The sequence below is a fragment of the Gymnodraco acuticeps genome, unplaced genomic scaffold, assembly GCF_902827175.1.
Source record: "Gymnodraco acuticeps unplaced genomic scaffold, fGymAcu1.1, whole genome shotgun sequence".
Taxonomy (NCBI): Eukaryota; Metazoa; Chordata; class Actinopteri; order Perciformes; family Bathydraconidae; genus Gymnodraco; species Gymnodraco acuticeps.
Window position 1 is genome coordinate 5326603 of NW_022989768.1, and position 27650 is coordinate 5354252.

The following is a 27650-nucleotide window of genomic DNA, read 5'->3' on the forward strand; positions in this document are numbered from 1 at the left end:
TGTTTTACAATCAATGAAAAAAAAAGCGCATTACACTTATGAACTAAATATTCATGTGCTATACATCCACCTTTGCGATTAGAAAACAGCTGACCCAAATTACATTTATAGCCGTATCACCTGAGTAATCCAATCACTACCGATGACAAACTAATTTCTACATCTCAATTGACTTTAAAGCAATATCACAAGGGAAAATGACACGAAGCATCAACTTTAATAAAATAAAATTACATTCAATGTGCCTTTCCATGAGAAATCACTTTTTTCTGGGTGCACAAACTGTTTTCATGGTCACAAATTTCCCTAAAAGGTGAGTAATTAGGTTTTCCTCAGTACAAATGGTAACAGTTGAACTACATTATGTACAAGAGACCTCATGAATGGAAGCATGTGTACAGTATGTCAGTACTATATGTGCTTGTTTAATCTTTGCACACTGGAGGATACTAACAAAGCTCTAAGTATTGCTTAAGCATCAGTATTTTGCTCAGTTTGATTATTATTAAAAACAACTTTCATATGCATGCAATGGCATCATAAAAAAAACAGAACAAGGATCACTTTCAAGTGTCTGTCACAAAGAAATGTAATTGATTTAATAGGCCTTAAGCAAAGTCCTTGGCATTTGCAATGCATTCCCACTCTACGAACAGAAAACAGATTTTCCATGTAAAAGTCCCAAAATTATGTTAGAAAGGCAGAATGTCGTATTAGTCTCTTTGATAAACATCTCAGGTGAAGAGTTTGTTTTTATCAAGCAACAGCAACCTGAAAGAAACGGCAAAAACAAAACCCAGTTCAACCTTAGAAGTTCAGCTGTGGGCTCTTCCAGATCACCTTGTATGAACTATGGCAGTTATCAAATCACAAACTCAACAGTCAGTGTACAGTATATCATCCCTTCTGCCATAACTTAGAACCATTAGCAAATCACCATCTCCGGACAGTGCCATGATTTTTTTCTTTGTATTATAGTATGTTATTTAGAATTAATTCATTAGTTGCAATGTCTTTTTATGATAGTCTGTGACATTGAAGATGCATCCTATACATTCTTAAACATATTGATGTTCAAACTGTTTCCTCAAGAACGTGTAGAAGACTGTCTGAATATTTGTAATGAGTTTCAGCTGAATGATTTCCCATTCAAAGAATGTCAATGGCTTGATGTCTTTTCCCATAATCCACAGCCCGGTCTCCTTGCATGTCTCTATCTTCATCATCTAGGAAAAAAGAAAGCACCACAAGCATTAGAGATCAAATAACAAACAATACACTTAACGAAGTGCTGAAACCATACTCCATTGTAAAATAAGATGCATAAAGCTAAGTGGATTATCTTAACAATGTCTTCCCTTTCAGTCCAATCACATCAATAGAATACAAACTAATACAGTAAACATCCATCAAATAAATGGTCACATACAATGCACTTGGGTCACAAGTGTCAAGATGTATGTTTTCAGTGTACTTTATACAGTGGGTTTGAATTGAAACTCCCATAGAGGACTTGCAACCCTTTTTGTACATGATTCAGCTGATTTTGTCAGACATTTATCTAAAATAAATATAACATGTAACAACAATCATAGTCATTAAAGATCAAAATAGTATCCAAATGCAATGTAATTAAATAATAAACATGTAATCTAAAAAGGCAATCAGAATGTTATGGTAGGAAACAATAACAACAACAAAATAAAGCATGGACATGCATTTCAATGTTTCAAGGAGAACAACACAGACACATTCACAAACACAGTGAGCTATATTTATCTACTGCTCTAGATGTGGGTCAGATGTGTGGTGGGCACAGACAGGTGGTATAGCTAAAAAGAAGCACAGGCAGGAGAGACAAATACTAGATGGACATTGAATTGCTCTCACAGAACCACAAGTTTCCCTCTACATGGTGCTCAGATTGTACTGGGCTTACACAATTAACAATGTCTGCATACTGTATACATGGCAGTTTTGTTGTTTAGGTCGTAATTCTTAAATATCTGGAGTTTATGACTGATTCATGGACCAAACTCAGGGTACTGTGAGCTACTCTAACTGTTGGGACAAATGCATGGGGCGGCAGCAGGAGAGGGGTGGAGGGAGGTAGCAAGGGAGGAATGGTGGATACACATCTGGACAGGCAGTCCCCCGGCCTGGCTCACCTTGAACGTCTTCCTCCCCACCATCACCATCCTCTTCCTCATTGTAGGCCAGCTCGGCCTGCTTGTCGGCCTCATACTCACCAACGTTCCCATCATCCCCATTGTAGTCCGCTAGCTTAGAGCCGTGTTGCGGATCTACTGGGGACTCGTTCTCATCAAAGAACCGGCCTGCAGGAGGCAGAGAAGGGCCTCATCAGGAAGGGAGGGAAGCGGCGGCAGTTGTAGGAAGACAGCGAGGAATGGATGAAATATTGCATAATGAATGCATGAAGGAATAAGTGATCGCATGAGGAGGATGACAAAGATGAGGAGGTGCATGGACACAAGGTGACAGATTGTAATAAGAAGAAGTGTTCCTGAAGAGTGAAGCAGAGTAAATCATGGACTAGAAAGCAGAGTGAGTGGAAACAAATGGGGTTCCCTTTGTAGTAGTGTTAATTTCGTTGACTAAAACTATGACGAAATATGTTCGTCAACGACCTTTTTTTCCATGACGAAAACGAGACGATGACGAGACGGCACCGACGGTAGTAAACAATAACTGCAACGAAATCATCATGCAATATCGTTGACGAAAAGTGACGAGACGAAAATATAGTTTACTAAATAAAAACTATGCCAAAATCTCTCTTTACTTTCGTTGGCGAAAAATGAGGAGACGAAATATTATCAAAGATAACGTTTCATTTCTGATCAGTCAGTTTTTCTCCCAGCAGTTCCATTTCCGGTGCTGCGGCAGGGCAGCAGCTGTGTGTCTGTGCTGCGCGCGGCGGTACATTTGAATTACACCGGGCAGCGGCACACTGTGAACTGTCAGGAAGACTCGGGTCTAACTCATGGTCTAACTAACCTTATTCAACAGAAAATAAAATGGCAACAACAGGGCTTGGGAGCAGTGGTCGCACTCGCGTTAACCAAATACCCCCATCAGCGCGAGTGAGTGATCGATAGATTGTGTACTCGACGGGTAATAATGGATTATGACGGAAATGTTACAATCTTGTCCGTCAAAATGACTGACAACGAAAAAGTCTAAAGCCACCACTGCTTGGGAGAAAGAAACAACGTGATATTTGGGCCCATTTTCGCTACAATGAGGCGGAGAAAAAAAGCGAATGCATTGTTTTCATCAGAAGGGAAGCAATGTGGCCATAACACAGCTGGTGAAAACACCACAAACCTGACCAGATACTCTCTGCAAAGCTTCTTCATCATTCAACCTGTGTTTTTCATCAAATAAGGACAAGATATAATCTTATTTATTTATATATACTAAAATGACAAATTATTGTAATTTTGACTGAAATGTTCTATATAATCTGATGACTAAAAAAGACTCAACCGTTTTCATTGACAAAAAGTAGACTAAAATAATTAAATTTCTTTGACTAAAATAAGACTAAAATGCTCAGACTTTTAGTCGACTAAATCTTGACTAAATAAAACAGGATGAAGGTGACTAAATATGACTAAAACTAAAAAGGAAATGTAATAAAGGACTAAGACTAAAACTAAATAAAAAAATAGCTGACGAAATTAACACTAGTAATGAGGGACTGTGTAAAGTCTAGAGAGCACCAAGCACTGATTGAGTTACTGATTGAACCATCTTTACATCACATACAATAGCCCTGCTGTAAATCCAATCCAATGTTTATCTTTGTTGGTACTGTGAGGAAGTGTGGATTCAACTCAAAGTAACAAGGTACAGTAAGTGTGATTTTTTTATTGAATTGCATTTATAGTGTGCAGATAGAACAAATATTGATTTGATGCAGCTTCAGATACAGTAGCTGGTTTAAAATGGCCATTTAAACTCTAATGGTTGGGAAAATGATAATAGTTCTTATAACTTCCAAAACTTGATTCAAATGCTGTATAAATTGCCAAAAGTAGAAAAACTGATCATTAAATATGGAGAAACAAAGAGTGTTTTGCCTTCTGATCTATAATGACACCAGAGGCAGTTTGTGTTCCTCTCTGATCACGACAGGACTGGCAGGGACTCGAGATTCTCTGAGCCAGGCACTCTTCGAGCTGCGCCTGTCTAGTGAGCACCAGACACTGCCAAAAATGAGACATCTGGTGGGTGTCGCTGTTAATTTGTCATAATAAGATGCAAGTATAATGAAATCAGAGGCGGAAGATTAGAAGAAAAATAAAATGAACGCGTGAACTGAATGCAGTCAGTGTTTTAAGCAGCAGAGGTACAGAAGGTGAGGTGTAAGGGAGATGAAAGCATAGAGCATATGAAAACAGAGGAAGAGGAGGAGGAGGAGGAGGGAGAGAAGGCAGCAGAGCAGAGCAGAAGCCAGGCAGCAGGAAAGGATCATCTGGGAGCCAGGTGTGTGTGATTTGTCTCCTCTCCTCTGCAACTGAGCCCTCTCTCCTCCCTGACAGAGCTCCTAGCCTTTCTCAGACATGACTTGACTTACAACTGACTTTCATGAAAATCTGTTATGTAGAAGTGGGGGTGGAACCAGTTAGTAATGGGCATAATTCACACAGACAGCATGACTCAAAGTTGTATTTCAGCCTCTGCGTTGGCACACATCACAGAGAGCTGGGAGGCAGCAGCTAAGCACAAAGGCATAGCTAACAGAAATGAACAGTTCCTTGTGTATTGCATTTCTTCCATACCTTTAAAATAAATAAAAACTTCTCTCCAACCCCGAATTCCCTTGCAAATGATTTATCTTTTTGAAAGTGTGGAGGAGGAACTCACTTTGGCGGTGGCGCACCGGCTCTGCTGGAACCTGCTCTTTGGCGTGGTGAGGCTGGAGGGGGTTGGGCACCTGTACTGGGTTAGGAGGCAGAGGGATCCCCTTCAAGTGTTCGCTGTCACCTTTGACATTATCAGGAGCTGACAATAAGAAACACGGTTAGGATTTGCTGTGCGGACGATCTGTTGTAAACCACCTCCTTACATGCTTTAACTAAATCTGAGCTACAGCTCAGCTAGTTTCCCCCAATCAAGGGCAAACTATTGCCCGTTTTATAACCTGTCATTCATAAAACACAATGTAGCAAAACTACTCTATTCGTGTCCTTTAATATGGCACCTGAATTTTACACAAGACTGGGAAAAATCTATAAAAATGTACAAAGATAAAACCCGGATCTCGGTATTGGCAGATACTCCTATTGAATGACTCAGATTGGGGTCATGGGTAAAAAATGACATCTGTAATTAAAACCAATGATATAGATGTGACGCATTCTGTACCATGTACTTGTCTTTGCTGTTCTCCTAGTTCGTCTGCCTTGATGACGGCCTTATTGTCCTCTTCAAACACTATGGGTTTGTCTGCCTGTTTGATGATACTGGGAATTTCAATCACTGCTCGAGCCTCCACTCGGTCCTGCTGCAGCCCGGGCTGATCCAGAGACAGGCCCTGGCCCCCGGGGCCATCAGCTGCCCCGACTCCAGGTCCCGCACCAGCTCCCACCACCATATCGGGGGCCTCATCGTGCTTCTGAGTGATGGCTGGCTTCTTCAAGGCTGTGGATCAATTGGGAGACAAAGTGTGAATCTTGGGAAATCAAATATACTTAAGATACCACACTTAGTGTCATACAATGGAGTGGACGTAGTTTTTGTTTCAATTTGACATTTTTCTTACCTGTAAAGTACTTTTTAATTTGCTGATTCTTTCACATATTTCTTTTGAATAGCTTACCTGACGAATTTAGGACTAGAAAATTCACTGGCCCTTAATTTACTTTGAATGTTTTTGATTTTTTTAAATGACGTTTGTGTTAAGTTATGTTATCTTATCATTAATGCGTACAATTCTCCTTTATTTTACCTTAATATGGTTTATTATTAGAATAACTAAAAACATAAACAATAATCTTAATTTATATTTGACTGCCGTAAAAATGTCCCCTTAAAAGAAGGCTTACCAAATTGCACATCGTCGATCTTTCCCACCTCACTGTCTTCAATACCAGGCATACCAGCATCACTGCCAGGCTTACTCATCTCTTCTAGAGCACAGGGAATGGGACTTCAGTTATTCCTCATTAAATAGTTGCATAAAAAAAGGGTTACCAACCACAGGAAACAAACAGAGTGTGGGTAAGATATCCACACAATCTTTGAAAGAATTATTAGCAATTGGTATCAAGTACTACATTTATCTTGTAAGTGCAAAGGAATAAAAGGAAAATCAATAAACACCGTTTAAGCTTTGGTTGACACATCACTTCCATTGTACCTTTTAAAACTGGAGTGTCATGCCGGTGAGTGGCCACTGTATGGCGCTCTCCAACCATCTCCTCCCCGGGTGCTCCATCTGTGTGTCTTCCTGCCCCTGCACCCTTTTGGCCGTCCATTACACTCTGAATAATTAAATAAGGGAGCTTTAGATTGATGTACAGTTAGATATTATAAATGCTTCAGTGCTGAATGAATGCAACCTGAAGAGCAGAGGGCCACAGCCTTCCACCATTAACTACAGTCATACGAAAATGTCCCTTTCTTGATTGCTGATGTTTTATACTAACCTGTCTAAGCTTGGATGCTTGTTCTTCCAGGGTCTTTTTTGTTTCTTCATTCTCTTCTTTCAGTTGTGCAATCTGACGCCCACACTGTAAACTAGCAAACAAATATTCATCGTTAGTTTTACACACATACTTTCACCAAACTATGAAAGTAATTTGTGCAAATAGCAGGGAAACACGTTTTTTCAAAACTGAGCAGAAATATATTTTCTAAATACATTTCTACCTTATGACACCCAATGTATAGTGTAGATCTGCCTTACAGAAACACAAGTACAGTAAATAGTCAATTAAGATAACCAATTCATTATTATTAGCAAACTACATTGAATATTTCATCCAAAAACCAGCAACTTGTCATAAAAGTGGATAATAATAATAATAATAAGCACAAATTCAAGAGCTGCAGATACATCAAAGGTTTTTTATGAGTGAAAAACTGTGATTATCAAAGTGAAAAAACACCCAAGGCAATCATTAAGGATGACAGGAAGTTGTAAAGATGTAACATACCTCTCATACTCCAGTTTCCCTTCCAAGGTAGTGCTATTTTTCTTCACTTCTCTGAGCTGCTCCTCCTGTTTCATGAACTCCTGCTTCAGCTCATTTAGCTGCTCTGTTTGCAGTCACACAAACACATTATTTTAGAGAGTGTTAAATAAAATATGTTTTCTGGAGACACAGATTTGGCATTGGATAGCGCCCTCTGCTGGTCAGATAGAGCTAAAGTCTTACCTTTCAGCCTTTGCATTTCTGTCATTTGGGCTGTGGCATCACTCTGCACCTTAATCTGTCAGAAGAGAGAACATGTGTTCAGAAGTCTAATCACCTAAAGGAGGGCTTCATAAACACTATTGCACCCTAAACTGGTAGAACAAAAGCTTAAAGGAGGTACCTGCTAAGCCATAGACGACTAAACGGTTCAACAGGTTCTATAATGATTAGACTAGTATGCAGTAAGTAATGCAGGAGAAAACAAAGAGGAACAGGTTTGTCTTGTTTATCTGTGTAACAAGACCTCACAGCACAAACAGATGGCACCACTGTGACAAGCAGTTACTGCTACAAGGCAATGTGCCTTTGTTTATCAAAACCAGGATGGGGTATTAGACTGTAATTAAAAGCCTGGGAGCCAATGTCATGTTGAGAAATACTTAGTAGAAAACAGCACAGCAATTGGTCCTGGTCGAATGTACTTATTGTAAGTCGCTTTGGATAAAAGCGTCAGCTAAATGCAATGTAATGTAATGTAATAATGTAATTGGTAGCATAAACTGGTTTGTGATCCTTTTTACTCGCTTCACTTACACTGAGAGAACAGAAACTAGAAACCCCGGTTCACTGTAATAAAAGTCAATACACTTGTCTAGCAAAGGCACCTTAATAAGGAGTAGCTTTACTCTTCACATTGTACTTGTATAATGATAAGAAATGCTTCTAATCTAATCTAATACACGGCTGTATAAAGGCAAACAGTACGGGTGTTAAGAAGGGAAACAGAGGAAAGGAACACTTGGACCTTGGACCTAAAGTCAAACACAAACTCAATCTTTGAGGATCAAACTATCCCGGTAGGTTTGAAAAAGTGTTAGTTCACCTCAAAAAAACTCAACCTGTGGTTATCTTGAATAATGGCCCCACTTTTATGTCACAAGTTACAGTGAAAGGTTTTATACCAGACACAAAGTATCAAAAGTCCACAAAATATTGCAGAATTTGTGATATAATTATTGTTCTGTCAAAAATACAGATGAATTTTGATGAGCATAAAGAGAGGAATCACCAGTCGTATTAAGTTATCATTGCAGAAACAGAAGGCAATAAGGAAAGAGCTGCCAGCAAATACAGCATGAAGGTCAAGAGATGTTTCGTCTGGCACTTCCTAAAAAGTCCTTAACAGCTTCCTGTACAGACTGACAACATGACCAGAATCTTTACAGACTGTATACACTAAACTAAAGGGTTGGTATTATTCATTCCTGTATTTCCTGCATTCATCCAATGGGCACGAGGCTGTATTTGCTGTACTGTGTAGAGGCCATTCAAGACTCAACTGTCCCTGTTTTCTCTGCATTGCAGGCCTCTCACTGCATGTAAGGAGGATATGTGTTGAAACAGGGTTAGACTGTTGACAAAAGAAAGGAGTGGAACAAGTGCAACTCAAACCCTCGCCTTATCTTGATTACAGGAACATGGAACCGGATACTAAAGTTACTAACACGTCACCATTTACTCGCCTCAACAACAGGACAAAACCCAGTCTGAATACATTTCTGTTCATCTCTTACACAAACAGTGCAAGTGTCAAAACATTTAGCTGCCAAGAGGGGTTTGGTGTCACAAATGATGAATTGAGAAAAGAAACATTGAGTGGTCAGTAAAAGATGTCAGTTTGAAGATGATTATACAGTGCCACATAACAAGAAGGATAACTGTTACAGGGCCGTTGTTTTGCGACGATTTGTTTTGGCAACAGAACATGAGTAGTCTCACGAACATTGTGTGACGATTGGCCGGAGAAACCATTCGGAATCAAAACCTTCCCCATCAGACTGACAAATGATTCTTGTTGATTTATTCATCCAAGAATACATTAATACTAATGGCCAAGTTCACTATTCAAAAACACAGGCTGGTTTTATTTTGCTGCGCATGTACAACCATGATGTGTCCCATTATAAGCAGCAACTAACTCCACTCTAAAAGACAGGAGGAATGTGATTATATGTGCTCAAGGACAGCTTGTCAGCAAAACAACTAATTGCTACTAATGGCCTTCCTCAAACCACATACTCCGGCAGAGAACCTTGCAAATACACCAGCATTTATTGAGTTTACACATCACTCTTTATCAATGGGTAGCCAGCCATACTTTGTCTATTAGGATCCAACCTTTTCCACAATGACTTTCTTCTCAAAATGTCTAAATTCTCCTGCTTTATGTCTACTGGATGAGGTATGACTATGACACTACACAACAAACGGGATTACCATAGGTTCAACTAATTCATGCTTGTCATGAGAAATAAGCATGTCAGACTGAATGAAAATTACAGGACCCCCCCCTACCCGTCCATCTGTGCTCTAATTGTCTCCCAGGGCAACTGGACACACACTGATGTTCAGAGGGTGCTGGGACACAAAACAGTGAATTGCTGGCTGGTCCACTAAACAGGGCAAAAGGTGGGAATAGCCTTGTGGAGCAAACAAGCGTGCCAAACTTAGATACTACACACATGGCTGAGAGGCAGTGAAACAACACCATTACAGCTTTTCTTTCAACCTGAAAGGGAACACTTGAGAGAGATATGAGTTGCTATGTAATATCTGAAACGTGGTACCATAGACTAATAGAGACACATTATTGCTTTCTTTAAAATGACTCCATCACCATGCCTCTTTAGAGTAGATTAAAATGATCCTCATCCATCATCAAATAGACGTTTTCATTTACATGCTGCATCTGATAGACATGGAAGATCACAGAAATATAATTTACCCCTTAATACGATTTAGGTTATTGTAATGTTGTGATGTGAATTGAAATATAAACGTTTCCTTATTGCCTTACAGTTATGTGTTCTTTATTTACTGACTAGCTTAGTGTAATGAACAATAGCGCTGCTGTGTTTTTACAGGCCTATTAAGGTTTCATCTAAGAAAGTATGCCTCCACCCCTAAATTAAATAGTGTAAAACAGCAGTATCGTTGATAGAATGTAGCTAGGTAGTGCAATTACAATTTGGACATGACCTTAGTTTATTTAAGTATTATATGTTGTATATTATTTTATACTTCTACTCCAATACTTAATTATAGGTTTCAAGTACTTCTACCACCACTGTTTGACCAGTCATGCCCAAAATATAGACATACATTGATGTATGTCTATACTTGAGAATGATTAGTCAGAAGGCTTATGCCAGCCAGTTAGAGCTTTGGTTACTTGTTTCCACGTGAAGCACAACGTGCATCTTCTGATCAATGATTATACTGCTAGATTCTAGTAAATATGGATGAAATGAATCCAGGGTTGGGATCAGACAATGCTACTATACCTTTTCATCAGTGCACTTTTTGATGAGCGTCTCCCGGGCCTGCAGCTTGCCCTCCAGGACGCTGTAGTCCACCTCCTTCTGGTCGATCTGCTTCCTGTGCGTCTCCACCTGCACCATCAGCTCCGAGTTGCGCTTCTCCAACCGGCTCCGCGCCGCGTCCGTGCGCTTCACCTGCGTCTGCACCTCCAGCAGCTCGTCCAGCAAGTGGCCGTGCTTGTTGGACACTGTCCAGTAGTTGAAAGAGAGTATGGCGATGATCACCATCAAGAAGATGAGGATGAAGGACGGGAGGCGGCCTCCCCGTCGGTTTGCACCAAACCCAACCATTTCAAAAACAAAGTGTAACGATACTTCAGCCTGCAGACTCAGTGAGAGTAGTCTGTAAAACACATCCGTCTACGTGACATGCCGTGCTTATGCGGCAACCGCTCGGAAAAGCAAACACTACACAGACACAGAGTCATGAAGGATCAAGACTTTTCACATATCTACTGTGTTTTTACTCTCCTTCCTCCTTCTGCAAACACGCATCTTCTCTGTTAAGGGTCCAATGTCAGAGGGGAAGATGAAATACGCCCGCAGGGACGTGGCCTAGCTCAGCTGGCTCCGTTCAACACAGCAGACGACACTAGACGTGGACACTCGGCACCGTGGCAGTGAGGAGAGCAAACACTAATCAAACAGCTAGCTGGGTTAGCTGAAGCTCATCATTTTACGCTGCCCACTTGTAAACTGTAGGATGCATACGCTGAGGTTTGGAGCTCCTTTAATCACAGAATCGCCGTCAAATAGGACCGGTGATGATTGTCGGTACCGATATGACGTTAACGTTAGCTCCTATTGACGTTAACGCTGCTAACCGCTTTACACTAGCTAGCAACAACGGTTGATGCGAAAAACACATTAATTAGCGCCTGTCTCACACACAAGTGTCGTCTCTTCTTGCGGATGACGGGCGTAATCCTCGATATATATTTAGCCAAATCCTGACAATCACTAAGGACACAGGCTTTGTATCAGACTCTCCACCTTTCGCTGCCTACCAAACATGATGTATGCGCTGTGTGAAGCTAGAAGCCATCCACCTGCGCAATTTCCGGTTTCTGCTACTAAATACATTTCAAAATAAAGGTCCTATGTAGCAGCCATGGTAGCAGCACAAAGGACGCGTGGCATAATTGGTCTGTTGATAGTAAAGCTTTTATCTTTGATATATATGTTCCAATTTTTACACCGCAGCCTTAACGTGTACACTTTATTTTAAAACAAACTATTAACTTGTTTTAAACCCAACCAAGAACCTGTGTTGTCAAAACAAAGGGCATTTCTGACAGAAAGGGCTTCTAAGTTATTTAGTTTGGTAGAGGTGGCTAAAGACCGGATACACAAGGCTGTCTGAAAGAACAGTTATAATGACATTAGGGTCCAGATTTGTCCAGATTGCGTTTCAGTCTGACTCTAGAATACAAAATGTTTTTTTTGTATCATTGTCTGCTTAAAATAAATACTTGTAATTCATTCAAACGTGGGCCAGTGCACATACCTTTCTATATCAGTTGATATTGACTGAAAAAACTAAGTGTGTAATCACAAACAATTCCCTCCTGTTAACAAATAAGTGATAACTAAATGTGGTTTCTCTTTGAGTGTCATTAAAAAACATTATGCATTGATTACCTGGAATATTCAGGTTTGCCAATGCTATGTGATTTTAAACCGGACTATCTAGATTTTCTCCACGCCTCATTGAAATGTTGCCAAACTTAATATTGGTCACTTGGTCTATTTGCAATGAGAATTGCTACTGTATTGGTTGCATTGCAAATATAGGTACTTCTGCAATCACTACAGAACAAAACACCTATTTGCTTCACCACATTGATATTTGTGGAAATGATAGTGTTTGGTCCTTTGTTTGTATTATTTTAGTCAGTTCTGGTGGATGAAATCAGATGTTCAATAATTCTGACAAATACAGTCTGACAAACAGAATCCAACAGATACAAAAGGTTAATTGAAATAAGAACAAAAACCACAAGATACAAACTCATATTTTATTGTAACACTGATAAGAATTGTAACACAATGAGGTAAATTAAATAATCCACAATCTGTGATGTTTTTTTAACCAGCTGCACCACACATATTTACCACCCTATCAGTAACAGTTCCACAAAGCCTGCAAATAAATGGCTAGAAATGCCCAGTCCATTCAGGTCACAGTTTATTACAAACATATTTATTTCTGTTTCTTATGAGGACAAGAGGAATACTGAAAACACAATCTCCCTTTTCTTTGAGTCACAGATACAAACTTTCCAGCTGTGTGTTTGCTTTTGAAACTCTTTTTGAGATGAAACTCTGTAGAAAAGATCCCCTGAGGGAGAAACATTCTTTTGTTTTTCTGATGAGAAAGAAGCCACCACAGATACTGGCAGGCTCAGTCTGAGTTTGCTACCGTTTCTGCTGATGACTTGGCACGGTCTCACAGGGCACTAGGAGATACAGTATGAGACCATTTCAGTTTGCCTGTGCACACACAAGAAAATAAATGATCTTTCACTGCAGGAAGAGTTGTTCATTACTCTACAGATGTCGGCTGCACAGCCAAGCGTGGCTGCAACACCAGCATTCGGAAATGCCCTCAGAGTTTTGATCGTCCTTCTTCGGAGAGTGGTCAGAGAATAGTTTCTTTGCACTCAAGGCTTTGTTCAGAGCAGTCCAGTGGATTGGTGGAGGCGCTGGTTGTTTGTGGGAGATGTTTAGGACGGCGCATCGAAGGGGACGAACTCAAAGCACCACAGCTCTGCAGGTGAAGATCCTCGTGACCGCGCTTCCTGGGACTGCCATTGATGCGCTGGGCCATCACCTGTGCAACAACACATAGTCAAGAAATAAAAATAGTAACACATTGTCATTTGTCTGTTTTGTGTTAGTTTCTCAACAATTCAACAATTAAAGGTTATCCTAACAGTTACAGTTTAGATGTGGGCAATAATCCATCTATCATGTTCATTTTCTGGCATGTAATCAAGCAATACCATCTGAAAGGGCTGCTAATCTGATATATAGTTATACTGCTAACCAATAAAAAACTATAACAGGCCCACACACTGCTGTCATGCTGTCTAAATCAGTTACCTGATCTATGACGTTGGCACTATAAATGGCCTCCTCCATGTGTTTTTCATCCGACTTGATGACACACTTGATGTTGTTGACAACCTGCTGGACTTCAGGAGGTAGACTGCAGCTTGAGTGCTCCAGGAATTTGGCCACCAGTACTTTGGTGTCTTTGTACATCTTAAAGTCAGCCAGGGAGTGTGGGCGATCGTGGGAGGAGTGTGTGTGAATGCCGCGGGGTTTAAGGGGGAAGTCAACTTTCTTGCCCTCCTTTTGCTGCTTCCTCACGCTTATGTGACTGGGTTTAGCTCCAACTACGCCTGTTGTAACGTCCGTTGGCTCTGTCGATAAAACAGGAAAAAAACAAAACATGAAATCAATTAAAAGCAAGGTCAATGCCGGTGGATTAAGTGCGTTGGGTGAAGTGAAATCACAGTTGTCTAATTCATTGACGTGACACATTTTCATTATCAGCTGAATTATAATTGGTTCAGGATCTTATTCTGTTTTCAGCTGTGCAATAATGCATTTTTTTAGATAATCCAATAATAGGGTTTAAATAGTTTAATCAAGAAATAACTAATACTTTAGCTTATCTAAAAAAAAACAACTAAAGATCCCCAAAGTTGGTTTCCAAATGATGATAACTTACATGCGTTTTAATAAAGTTTGTTAAATTAGATCTTCACACTGCCAGATATTGCCAAATATTTTACAAAAAAGGGTGTGAATGCTTTTTAGTAGCATCACAGAAAGCCACATTTTTGTATGATGGTACCTTGCTCTGGTGGTGTTTCAGTTAAATATTCAGCTTCAGGGTTATTTGCAGAGATGCAAACAGTGTTTTCACCTGTAGAGGGAGACAAAACACGTAGTGTGGACACATCAAAGCAGGTATGCTGTCGGTGGTTACAGATTCCACTATTGCTTGTTAACAATGAGAGGCTGCCACATGTGGGGCTGCCACTAATGACTAATTCAATAATCAATAAACATGCCAATTTGTTTCCTGCTTGATTAATACATTGTTTAGTCTATAAAATGTCAAGCTTTCAGATTCCAAGATAATGACTCTTGAAGTTTCAAAAACTCAGTGATTGTTAGTTTAAAATGATGCAATATGCAGCAAATGCTCACATTGGAGAATTTGAAACCGAATAATGTTTTCCTAAAAAATGACTCATACATGATAGATTACATGACTAATCACTTAAGCTCTTAAAAGCCGATTATTCTTATTATATTGAGGTGGAGTATCATCAGCAGTATAATTGTACAATTCTTGCCAAACTCACTTCCTGTTGTAGAGGAGCAGGAGATGGGGTCACTGGTGGAGCGGACTATGCGTGCCAGTTTCCGGTACCGCCTGGCTGCTCGGAGCCCTCGAGGCCTGTCTGAGGGTGAGGAGCCACTTTGGGCTGAGGTAGAGGGGGGCTGGGATGTGGAGGATGACCAAACACTGAAACACAGCCTGTGGCTGCGTGGCCTGCTGGGAGGGGAGGGGGAAAGAGAAGGAGCCATAGGACTGATGGCTGAAGTTCCCCCAGAGGAGGCCACAGAGATTGGGGAGCAAGGCTGCGGCGGCTGTGGGAGAGTGACGGGGAGTGTGAGCTTCCGGCTCATCATTCGTGCCTTAATGAGGGAGTGTGTTGACGCTTTCGGTGGCTCCTCTGGTAAATATTTGGCTGATGCAAGCTCGTCGCATATGTGCATTGCAGACCGGAGTTCCTCACAAGGATGTGTGTTTTCCTCCTGGTCTAGATTGCTATAGTTTTCCGATGACCAGTCTGGGGAGCGCTCCAGAGAATGGGTGTGTGATGACTCACTGTATCCTGTATCACTGGGCCGAGCGTCAGTGTTAGACAGCCCACGATGGTCACGTGTACAAAGTTCCAGGCTGGTGCAGCTTCCCTCCATAGGGGCAGTGTGGATCATGCCATAGGGAGAGGAGTCAGAGCCCTGTACCTCCAGGGAGCACAAGTCCTCTGAGGAGCAAGTCTGGTCCGGATCCGCCACCTCGGACACCATCAGTGATGCACTGTCCACCGAGGCTGAGGATGAGGGGAAAGTTATTATCAGCATAGCTACCAATAAACAGAGACACTTGAAGTTCCTCTACAAAATCAAACTGTCTTTACCCTGAGTGCTGAATCCTGCAGTGGTGTTTCTCTCACACAGACTGGATTCAGTGGCCTGCTGCTCTATGCTAGTGGTGAGCTGTGAAGAGGAAGTTATTAATAGACATGGACCACATCACAGCAAAGTTTGCATTAGAATGAATTTGAACAGATAATGGAAATGCTGGATATTTTGTATGAAGAGTATTCAATAAAAGCAGCTGTATAGAGCCTTCACAACCAGAGTTGGTCTGTAGAGGGCCCTATAGGTCCACAACAGACTAACAGAAAAATACTTTGTAGGAAAGTAATGTCTCATGCAGAGTTAAATAAGGAGCTTTAATTGGATTTGCCAATGTGCTTTTAAAGGTACAGTGTAAGACATAATATATACGTTTATACAACTACATAAGGGGCCTCATATCATCAGCTACATTTGCCTATCAAACACTGCCAACTCCCACTAGTTACCGATCAAGAAACCTTTTTATGTGAAGATCACTGTCAAATAAGCAAACCATGAATTTAACATGTATAAGGGATTGAAAGCCTGTGGCGTTAAATGTTGTTGATAATATAATGGAAGATTTTTCCTGCATGTTAGAAAGTTATTTTACTTGTACAATGACATGCTGAGACGCAACAGCCTGTAAAATGCTTTGATCAGTGTAACCGCCTCAGTAAATCTGAAACAGAAGATAAATATTCAGAATAAATTGGCTGATTTTGTGCGATAATAACTCGACTGTTCAAAATGCGGATGCAAGATGAACACAGCAGTAATGCTATTATGACACAAGTAAATAAAACACCAAGCATTTAGCGATGAACATCTCATCAAAATTGAAATGGTTTGAATTTTTACCAAACTACTTTATTCTTATGCAATTCACTCATGATTATCTACATATAAAACTATTCTAATGAAAAGTGTGACTCATTCTCCCTAGATACGATCTCCTGACCTTTCCTCTAGCTCCATTTTAATGTTGACATTTAAGATTATGAGTGAAGTGCAATAACTTTGGAAATCCTCTGACCTTTTTCTCAAATAATTTAGTTTATGACCAAACATGAATGCAAAACTAATCACATTAATACCAGCCTCATCTTTTAAATATGTTTACCACTAATTGACAAAAGTTATAATGCTAACACGGTGAACTAAGATGGTAAACTCTAAGCCCGCCAAACATCAGCATTTTAGCATCCTCATGTTAGCAGTGAGCTCTTATCATTATTGTGCCAAAGAAGTAAGCTGAGCTATGGATTGGCCTGCTCTGTTTGGAAACAAAGAAATATTTTCATGCGCCTCATTATCCATACAGAACGTATTTAAGACAGTGTTGTTTGTTGATGTTCTCACCTGGCTGGCAGGGGTCTGCCCCACCACAGACTCATATGGAGGAGGCAGGTCTGTTGGGTACAGGGTCCCTGGGCTGTTGATGGGCACCCCATAAATGGCACTGAAGGGAGAATGGGGGAAGTCCAAATGCAGGCCTCTGTGAAGGACACAACATCAGAGTTTCAATCAAACAAAAACAGAAAAAATCAGTTAAAATACAAATATATATCAACAAACAGGGTGAAAAGAGTGATGAGTCACACAATCCAGAGTGTTTCAGTAAGTAATACAATTATTAGGGGAGAAAGGATGTATCCTCTTGTTGCCAACACTCCAATATAGCTGATATACTCAATATGGGTATAGTATTATTTAATGTGCACCACCAATGTCCCCAGTGATGCCAATTAAGAATAGGCAGCCATGCGTGCAGTTATATCTTTTAATTACAACCCCATTCTGCTCTAAAGTGGCAGAGCATGAAATAAAACCTGCAAGTTTCCACCAATCATCCGAGGCATGATGATGTCATGACACTTCCCCGGCCCTGGGCAGGGACACCATAAATGCTTCTTCTGCCTTGTTTATATTTATGGCATAATTGACAAGCAGATGTGGCTTCTTGCTAAATGGCTACAACAGCAGCCTTCTCTATGGCAACTCTGATAAATCAAATCAAATCAAGTTTTATTTATATAGCACATTTATAAACGATTTTTGGTCGAGCCAAAGTGCTGTACATAAAATAAAAATAGCCTACAGTAGAGACACTTTACAGCAAATACAACAGCACAGATTTTTCAGAATATCAGTATGAGAAAAACGACACCCTCTGTCCTTAGACCCTCACATCGTACAAGGAAAAACTTCCAGAGAAAACCCCACAGTTTAAGGGAAAACAATGGGAGAAGGAGGGGGAAGACCAATCTTTCACAACAGCTGAGATTCAGGGATGTCTCAGCTGCTTAGTGTAGGGAAATGCTCTGAGCTGACCATGGATGTTAACACCACAAGTGATGGTCACAGTCAGATACAGACACATGCCACCGCTGCTTAATATGATGGGTTTGGATGCAAATGTTGCCCAGGGCATGTGTATATTCTCCAGAATCAAGGAGGGTCTACATGAAGTAGAAATGTCAGTTTTTAACCTGACAAATAGCTTACAGTTACTGTCCTAAACCAGACAGATGTAATCTTGTCTTTATAGTAAACGTCTTGTTACCAAAGGTCTCTCAAGTTTCGGACTTTTTTTTCTAATATTATTTGCAATTATTGCTGCATCTCCTTCAACACTTTTACAACACATAAAGACCCTCAGTATCTGATTCATTCAGATGTATGTGGAGGGGCAGGTAGGAAAGTACAATAACAGACTCAAAACAATATGTATCATAGTCAAATATATCAATATCAAAAATACCAATGTAGTGCATTTTCTGAAAATTGTAAGCTTTACGATTGTAAGCCTGACAATCAGTAACCACTCATTCCTATTGCTGATATAGTTTCAATACATATTGCAGAACTCAAATATTTCTCCATAGCAACACAATTGTGCAATTGTAAATGAATATCTTAAAATCTTTTTAATAAAACTTAAATCCCATAAACACTGCCCACTGTTTTATATCATATAGCCTTTATTCCCATTTGATTTGCTGCCCTCTCGGATGTGCTTTATGTCGTCTTTTGCACAACATGTATTTAATCCCACTGAAATCAGTAACATACACTTACAGCAGTTAACCTGTAGTCTTTTTTTGGTAACAAATATACTGACTTTCTGGATTGCCCGGCACTATTTTATAGGAAGTCATTTATATAAACCATGGTGGACAATATACAGCCAGCATACTTTTTTGTTAGCAAATTAAAATGTTATTGGTGTTGCCTGAAAGTATCCACAAATCCCAGAAGATACATTGGCTCCAGAGTTTGGGGAGCACTGAGCACTTAGTGTTAGCACTGGGAGAAGATGTAATGCTGATATTGTTATTCTGCCTCTCACCTCTGTCCATCCATGGAGGGGGTGCAGGTGTACTCTGGCGGGTAGTATGGTGGTGGAGGAATGGGAGCAATGAACTCATCAAAGTCCAGTGTTTGGTGGAGGATGGTTCCATGGGGAGTCATACAGTCAGCATTAAGGGCCCGCGCTCTGTGCGGCATAAACTGGAAGACAGCATAAAAGGACCGATGTCAGGCATTTATTACACAAGGCACTGAGATCTGAGTTGTGCATTCATTATTTTAGACCAGAACTGTTCCAGGGAGGCATGACTGTGCAAATGTGTTTTTTGTCTCTACTGTTCTCTGTGCTTGTCGGTCACTTAACAAGCTTCACTGCAGTAACTGCTGGTCAAGTGCCTTGCTCAGAGACACCTCAACAGCAATCTGGAAGCGCTGCTCATTTACTTTCCTCAGTCAGATGTTTTTTCAACTAACAGCCAGCCAGCGTTGCTAATCTCCAGGCTGCCACTGCTGCTATTGACTCGGTTACATTTACTGAGCTAAATAAATGTTAACACCTCTTGTGTTTAATGGGAACATAAGGCCTCTCTTGGAAACTCTGTGAGATTGTTTGAGATAGGACAATATGTTTGTCCTTTGTCTTTTAGTTTTTTACTGTTTCTATACCTTATTTTAATCTTCTGCTCTTTTTTATGATCCTGTTTATGTGATCCTGTCTTTTTACATTGTCTTGTGTTTCTTTGACATCTTTTCCCTTATTTCCCAATGTCTTATGTGAAGCATTTTGATTTGTGCTGATATTAAAAGCTGCTACTCAAATCAATTTGCCTTTTCTCTCTGTGAATCATTAGTTAGATGACACTATTTCCAGCAACTTCATATTTTAGAAGTTCTCTTTGTGGTTTGCATGTGTGCATTCACGTGTTCCTATAAAATACTGTAATTTGATACCTTCAAACATGTAAAGTCTGCAACATGTAGCTAAAAACGAGCATAAACATAAAACACTGCCCCCAATTAATTGAACATACAGGTAATTAATTAATTATTATTAATTCTCACCAAAACACATTAGAGATCTCCACAGGTCTAGACTGGTTTCTCTGGGAACAACGTGACACCTCTTTCATCATCTCAAATGGTGTCACTGATGCAGATACCAATTGGGAATTAAGTCCTTATGTCAACGTGGGAAGATGTCTCAGTACCATTTTAATTGCTAGTCATTTAAAAAAGCTTCAGATACATTTATTTTTTAACTGTCTCTTCTTAAAAAGTCACAGTTTTAAAAGAAATAATCTTGTTTCTATGGTCCTGTCTGTGGGATCAAAAAGTGCATTCTGCAGTTATCCCTGTTATCACTGCATTAACTGATTGTGTTTGCAAGCATAAGGATCTTTGTTGACTTAACTAGGGACTGGCATGGAGATGAAACTAATGCAATGTACTTTGTATTCTGAGTTAAACTTCATTTATTTTACTAGCTATTACAGAGCTGAGATCCCTGCTTATTTCCTGCTACATTAACCTTTTGTCAAGCACCACTTTTAATATCCAGACTAATTTCAGGATACACTTAATTCACAGCAGAGATCATAAAATGTGTATAAGGCTCTTGCATCAAGGATTTCTGCAAAGCTTTTTCATATGCGGTATCGAGTTGGCAGTGTTGCTCTACCTTTCCAGTTGCTGATGGGTTTAGAGGCATTCAAATAACTATTGTTGTGAGAAACAAAAGGGAGATTGGCTATGCTTATTTCCCTCATGACTGAAGGCATTTAGCTTTTGGTCATAATTGAATTGTTCCACCTAAAATAAGAAACAATGGTCATATTGAGGAGAGTGTACCTTAGAGGAGAAACCCAGTGGGATGTTAAGCTGAAGCTGCTTCTTCAAATCCAACATATTTTTGGAAAACTGAGAGAAGTCCTTCAGTAATCGACCTTCACTGCGCGTGTTTACATTAACTTGCCAAGCAGTACATTTCAACCACAAACATAACCCTCCGCTATCTTAAAACCGATAGCGGCATGGTGGTCATCAAAAACAAAATAAAGGTAGCTAATGTTGTTGTCTGCATTTCCATAACACTCACCATCTGCAGCACATCAGTGGAGACCATCTGCATACAGCACATGGCAGTGGCTAGAGCACACACAATGGTGGAGATGACGTTCAGGGCACACACACTGAACAGCAGCTCCTAAAGGAGAGGGGGGGGGAGAGGAGGAGACTGTTAGAGGAACAAAGGAGAGTGACAAATAAGAGTAATGAGTGGAGAAGGTGGGGAGAGGAAGAGAAGAATGTCATGAACACTAAAGATGTGCAATATGAGAACCAAAAATAGGTTAATGTGGAACAAAAGAAGAAGACACAGATAAGACTGAAGGTGACAGAAACAGTGTTTAAATCACCAGTAGGTAACCGTTTAGAAAAGCACAGCAGGGTGGCACTGCAGTATGAAACCACTTTTACAAACATCTGGTTTAGACACAGAACCAAATAAGAGTAATCTGCATTGTTAACATTTCTTGAATAACATTTAAAAAGGTTAAAGACTGATACAAATAATGATTGTTCTTTGGTTACATGAAGAGAATGCAAACAAATTCAATAAGAGGGAAAACAACCTCATAACGTCCAAGGTTAAGCATGAGTGTGCACCAAAGACCGCATAATACTGTGAAGGTGTTCACTTCACACTCTGACAATGCAGAAAACAGCAAGGGGACAAACCAGTATTGAATCTGTCAGCAAAAATAAAAGTGCATGCTGGTGAAATACTAGCTAAGCACACTGAATCAGAGAAAAATACTTAAGACGGTGCTTTGTGCTATTCTTCTAAAAAGGTAGTGATGATCTTAAAATAACTCACATTTTAAACCATTTAGAGTTTTGTACATTCACTAGAATGAACCTTTTATAACTCTACTGTATGGATTATTTCCTGAAAAAGAAACAGTAATAGCACGTGCATGGTAATTGGCTCTGGGAATAGCAACTGTCAGCTCATTGGTCATGTTGAGAGGAGAGCGGATGATAGCAGCTCATATTAGATCTGCAGTCCTCTTGGCTGTTTCGATACCATCACAACCTAACATTTTTAATAGGTTTCTTAATATAGTTGACATCTGTCACAGTAAAATTACTTACACAATTACTGTCAAAAGATGTTAGAGAGGAGAAAATAAGGCAGAGAAAGGCAATAATGTGTGGACGAAACTATGACTTTGGGTGCTTTCATTTCAATATCGTACAAAAAATAGAAAATGTGTCTTATAAAATTATCTTCCTCATATACAGTAACCGCAATCTTACTGTGCACAAAAACCCAATAATATGAGCCTTCCCATGACAAATAAAAACAGTCAACATTAAACACAGCTGCCACAAAATGTATATAATCATATAATTCCTGAAAGATAAGGACAGGAGGGACTTTGAGCACTGGAATGAAAACCTCACTTCGCTCTGTATAAATCTGTGTGGACACCTGCTCATGAGTGAAGCTCCCCAGTCACCACACAAAGTGTTTTCCAGCCTGCGCACAGATTATTCATCAGATTCAGGAGGCACATAATTACCAGCGACATTACAAAACCCCCACTTGTGTTAGGCTGCTGATAATCTGCAGCAAGGACAGCTGTCTCCTCCTTTGTCTGGGTGCAGGTAGCTTGACTCTTTTAAAGGGGTTCAGGAAAGATGTTTATAGCAGGCAGCGACTTTTTGCCAAACCATCTCCCTTTACTCTCTTTTATTCCCTTTGAAGTGTGTGATATAATACAGATCAGCTGCTAGAACTCTTTTCAAACATGTTTGATATCCAGTAACTAGTTGCCAAAGATCACGTTTGTGTGAGCTGGAAGTTTAATCAGAGATGATGCCAGTTGGAAGCAGTGAAACTGAAGTTGTGCAGTGCCAACCATAAAATACATCTAATGCATGTTTGCCTTGGAAGATAACTCTTTTGGAGCATGTTTTGTGATGGAGGAAAGTCTGGATGTCTGAGCTCAATCTGTCTGACATTTGAAACATGGAAAATCACAACCAGGTTGTAACTGCTTTTAGCTTCATCAGATTTCCCCCCAGAAATGAATAGAATATTTTGTCATAGTTAAAACTTTAAGAGGTATGAGTGATGTAAACTGTCTGAAGGGGTGCACCATCAAAGGTTAATGTCAATGTTTTTCCATAATTTATTCAAAATAACATTCACTTTAAATTAATTCTCAAAAAGTACATCATGTTGTTTGATATGAACGGAAGAAAAGATTAATCCTCTTAACATAATAAATATTGCATTTAGTATTGTATTTTAAAATCATGTATGTAGAATATAATATTCTCATCCTTCTGTTGCTTTGTTTTGATTTCTATTCAAGTCATAATACAAAACCTGAACAGCCTTGTAATTTGTATTGACCAGATTCAAATATTTGTTAGAAATCGGATGAAATGTAATAAGTTACATCACTAATACTCAACTTTTCTATGGATGCGTGAATGTCACATCTACACACATAAATGTGAGGCTGCTTCCTCTATGACAGGCTCACAGTAGCAAAGGGCAGCACCCTGATCACTGCAGCCAACATGGAGGCTCTGTTGCCAGTCTCTGCTTTCTTTAGCATCCCCAAGTATCTCTTTACAGCATCTGGCAGAAAACCCGGCACTTCCCTCAAGAAGCCCTACAGCAGTCTCGGGGAAGACAGTTCAGACTGTTGGTAAAGCCCTTCAGATTTGTTCTAACCTCTAATGACAGCAAGTAGCAGATGTTGTAGCTCTGCAATGCCACTTCTCATAAAGTGCCGAATACACAAACTCCATTTTCAAGCTTTTCTAATATCTAGAGTCTTACAGGTGGAGAACACCACTCCTCCAGTGAGCTCAATAGAAACCCTGATGTTTGCTCTGGATTTCTGCCTGCTGTTATTGAATGCTAACACTTCCTCAAAAGTGAAGATGCATTCCTTTCGACTCAGTGTTCAAAGCCTAATCAGTCTCACAGCGCCCTGACACACAATCCAATTAGTGCCAACAAAAACATATTAATATACCTTATGTTTCCTATTGTCTTATGTTAAGAGCTTTGTAGATGCTGCATAGAAAACAGCTGATACAGCTGTTTGCTGTTACGTCCCGTGTCCCGTCTGAACCTGCATATGAGAAAATACTAACTCTATCCTGAAACACCAGCGACAAAATGGGACCAAATCCAGGATTTTGTCATCCAGAAAGGTAGTCAGTAGTCTTTCAGAGAGACTGACAAAAGATAAATGTGACTCTGACTTAGGTCTCAACTTTTGCTCAGATTACAATGAGAATAAATCCTTCCGTTATCTGTTAAGAGACGCTGTAAGACTGTGGTCTTTGGAAAACTCTGCAGAAGAAGAGAACAAATCATCAGAAACCTAAATGAATTGGGGAAATCAATGATTTTCAGGGCAGATAAAACAGTGATATAATGTTCTGTTACAGTGTCAACAAAATAAATCGCTGATTTGGGTAAAGTAGAGCAAACCGTGCCAACCCCATCAAAAACTACAAGAGTCAGCAAATAGCAAGGCACTTGGTAAGTAGAGAATTATTACAGTAAATGTAGTTTTCCCCAATTCCAACTGCAAGCACATAGTGAGACAAGCAATATTTATGACAGCTTTATCTGAGCTAATTTTTGTTATGTTAATGCATCTGTCGGGCAGATGTGAGCCGGTGCATTTCTGTGATTTCCCCTGTGACCACAATGTACATAATGACATAATAAATCCTGCCAGGGAAAGAAATGTAATAACACCTCTAAAGAAATTGTTTAACATCCCTGCTCAGCAGATATTTAACCTCTAAAATACCTTGCCTGAAGCCAAACAGGTTAGTGGGTTACACGGCAAGGTTACACATCCGCCCCCTTACAGGAAATTACAAATTATCTCAGTACTCCCTCTCACTGATGATTTACAGCTCCAGGCAGTGTATGGAAAACAAAAAAAAAGAATGAAATGTGTCTGCAAAGAATGAATGGCACATACTATCAGCAGAGTGGATTGTGCTGGGTGCAAAAACATACCTTTTAAACATAAAAGAGCCTCTGCTAGGAAATAAGAAACGTTTATTAGCCTTCCTACTGTGATAAATCAGTACTCTTAATGCTAGGTAATTAAGTGACAGAGGAGATTACTATATGGCAGCTGCATCATGAGTTCATTAGGATCTGCGACAGCCTAACAGCCGTCTGAAATGGCCGAGGTCTCCGGAGACTCGGACATGACAGTTTCCTCTAACACATAACTCAACACATCTGACTACTTTGGCACTTAATAAAGGTTTACGGCACCAATTCCCATACCATGTTTTAATGAGTCATGATCAAAATGACAAATGTGCCTGATCTTTCCTCTTTTCATAAGCATGCTTCATCCTACCAAGTCTTTTATTTGGTTATCAATGTTTTATAATCAATCAGGGTCATAAAATGAATGGATATGATTGTCGTTATCCAATAAAGGCACAGTAGCACATACAGTATATCATTCCTACAGACACTCTGAGTCAGGATAATCTACAGAGATCGTGCACTCGCAAACTACATCCAGCCCAGGCTGCATACACACCGCATACTAAGAAGTCTGCCTCTTGGGAAAAGACAAATGCTGCTGCCATTCTCCACTTCCACCCCAATTTATATGAGATCCGACACCTTCAGTCTTTCTGTTTTTTTCGTCATTCGGCTCTTCCCACAAGGGATATGTTCACTGGGAGGAAACTTAGACTTGATGATTTTAGCAATTTGAGGCACATTTTTTTCAAACAACTATCCGAACACTACTATTGTTCAATCTATATTTTGTTTTACGTGTGTGATTTTCCTTCATGCATATTTATGTACAGCTGAGGCTAATGGAAGTAGCAAGTGTGTGCAAGTTTTTAAACAAAACGACTTGACCTTACGACATTTTAAATGCATCCTTAGGGGGATATAAACATCTGAATAAATTGCTGGATCAAAGTGATGGACTCACTGACGTACATTTCCATCACTAGAGCTGTGCCGGTAGCTTGGCTAAAAATAGAGAGAAATCAAGCAGCTTGAAGTTGGGCCCAAATGCATTTGTTTCCACACATCTCGACCTTCATCTCTGGTTCACAAATAGCAAATAAGTAAATGAAAAAAATACATGAAATAAAAATTTGGAAAATCGGATTTAGCCAATGTGGTTTTCTGTTTAAATAAAAGTGATTTCCTGCAGATGTCCATGTCTGCGGTCACTCAAGTAGATTTCAAATAGTAACTCACAATGGTAACATCACTGTGTGGTTAAAGCCGGCCATGACGTCAGCATAAAAACAAGGCTGCATTAATCAACAGAACATTTCATACAGTGATAATGTATCAAATGTGAAAGACAAGAGAAAACATCTCCACCGTTTTCTACTGTGCATATGGCACACTGTGTTGTCACCATAGCTACCAGTACAGTTGCATCAGTTAACGCTTCTAAAAACTGGATTTTAAGTATTCCAACTAACCTGCGGTCTGAACACAGTACAACTCATATATAATGTTTTGTTTTACACATTCAAACATGTTCATCCCTCAACATCAGCACCATAGAGGGCGTGCTGGCTCCTCCTCACCTTGAGGCGCAGGCGGATGGTGTTGCAGTCCCTCAGTGGGTTCAGTTTCAGCGTCTCTCCCAGGTTGTTGCAGCTCGAACTCTGATGCTGTAGCTCGCAGCACACACACACTCCATCGCTGTCAAACTTGAGCTGGGGGGGAGGAGGAGGGAACACACATCCACACTCATGCATGCACGCCACATACACAAAAACACACAGAGACACACACAGACGCACACAAACGCACACAGAGAGATATGCACCGATCAGACCTGAGCTCGGTCCTGTGGTGGTTTGTTGTTAAATGTATGTTTCACTTTTGACATGAACTATATGTTTGAGAGACTCAACACATACAGAATATAATAATACAGAGTCATTGAGCTGCACATGGTTGATCAGAGGTATTCAGCAAAGGAAGAGAGGCTGTGAGATATGTGTAGCAACATGGGGAGGGACAGAGGTAGAGCATACCTCTGCTATGTGTCCCAGATTGAGAGAAAGCAGGACATGAACCCAACGAGTATGGGTTAATTACATTGGGGAGAGGATATGAGGAACGTTAGCATTTCCATCCTGACTGGGGGAGGGTCTCAGGAGAGCCACATGAAGCAGGGAAGTTGTCTCCTTGGCAGGTCCTACTTTCATATAGAGAAAATCTGCTTCTAATGTGTAAGTGTTCGGGTTAGTGGGTTGGGTGCAGGATGAATCACAAGAGGATTCTTCCGTCATGAAAAAGATAGGAGAC

General features: G+C 40.1%; 2 protein-coding genes across 5 annotated transcripts in view; both read right to left on the reverse strand.

Annotated features, from left to right (window-relative positions):
* Positions 1–198: 198 nt before the first annotated feature.
* Positions 199–11807, reverse strand: golm2 (golgi membrane protein 2). Of its 3 annotated transcripts, none has more exons than XM_034217348.1 (10): positions 10733–11807; positions 7410–7464; positions 7188–7290; positions 6678–6768; positions 6389–6512; positions 6075–6155; positions 5395–5670; positions 4894–5031; positions 2169–2336; positions 199–1226 (listed from the first exon to the last, which is right to left on the reverse strand). In XM_034217348.1, exons 1-10 carry the CDS (start codon positions 11057–11059, stop codon positions 1150–1152), a joined length of 1440 nt encoding a protein of 479 aa, XP_034073239.1. In that variant the 5' UTR covers positions 11060–11807; the 3' UTR covers positions 199–1149. The 3 variants fall into 3 exon arrangements, with proteins under 3 accessions (XP_034073239.1, XP_034073230.1, XP_034073249.1); XM_034217339.1 differs by having other exon boundaries at positions 6075–6158; XM_034217358.1 differs by lacking the exon at positions 2169–2336 and having other exon boundaries at positions 6075–6158.
* A 965-nt stretch (positions 11808–12772) lies between these two features.
* The window catches only part of fam189a1 (family with sequence similarity 189 member A1), a 98550-nt gene continuing 83672 nt past the window's right edge, over positions 12773–27650 (reverse strand). The window contains exons 4-12 of one of the 2 annotated variants that reach the window (XM_034217376.1): positions 26921–27052; positions 21384–21491; positions 19329–19489; positions 17339–17474; positions 15994–16072; positions 15151–15906; positions 14634–14705; positions 13874–14196; positions 12773–13601 (exon numbers count right to left, since the gene is read on the reverse strand). In XM_034217376.1, coding sequence (XP_034073267.1) covers positions 13410–13601; positions 13874–14196; positions 14634–14705; positions 15151–15906; positions 15994–16072; positions 17339–17474; positions 19329–19489; positions 21384–21491; positions 26921–27052 — 1959 coding nt within the window. In that variant the 3' untranslated portion in view covers positions 12773–13409. Of the gene's footprint in view, positions 13602–13873; positions 14197–14633; positions 14706–15150; positions 15907–15993; positions 16073–17338; positions 17475–19328; positions 19490–21383; positions 21492–26920; positions 27086–27650 lie in introns of both variants that reach the window. The other variant, XM_034217371.1, reaches the window with a different exon arrangement.

What these genes read in the sequence shown, in the direction of transcription:
- golm2 (XM_034217339.1), bottom strand. Translation starts at nt 11,059, where the DNA reads ATGGTTGGGTTTGGTGCAAACCGACGGGGAGGCCGCCTCCCGTCCTTC. An exon ending in AAGCATCCAAGCTTAGACAG is followed by an intron (nt 6,513 to 6,677) that starts GTTAGTATAAAA and finishes TTAATTATTCAG; the next exon opens with AGTGTAATGGACGGCCAAAA. An exon ending in TGACACTCCAGTTTTAAAAG is followed by an intron (nt 6,159 to 6,388) that starts GTACAATGGAAG and finishes CCTGTGCTCTAG; the next exon opens with AAGAGATGAGTAAGCCTGGC.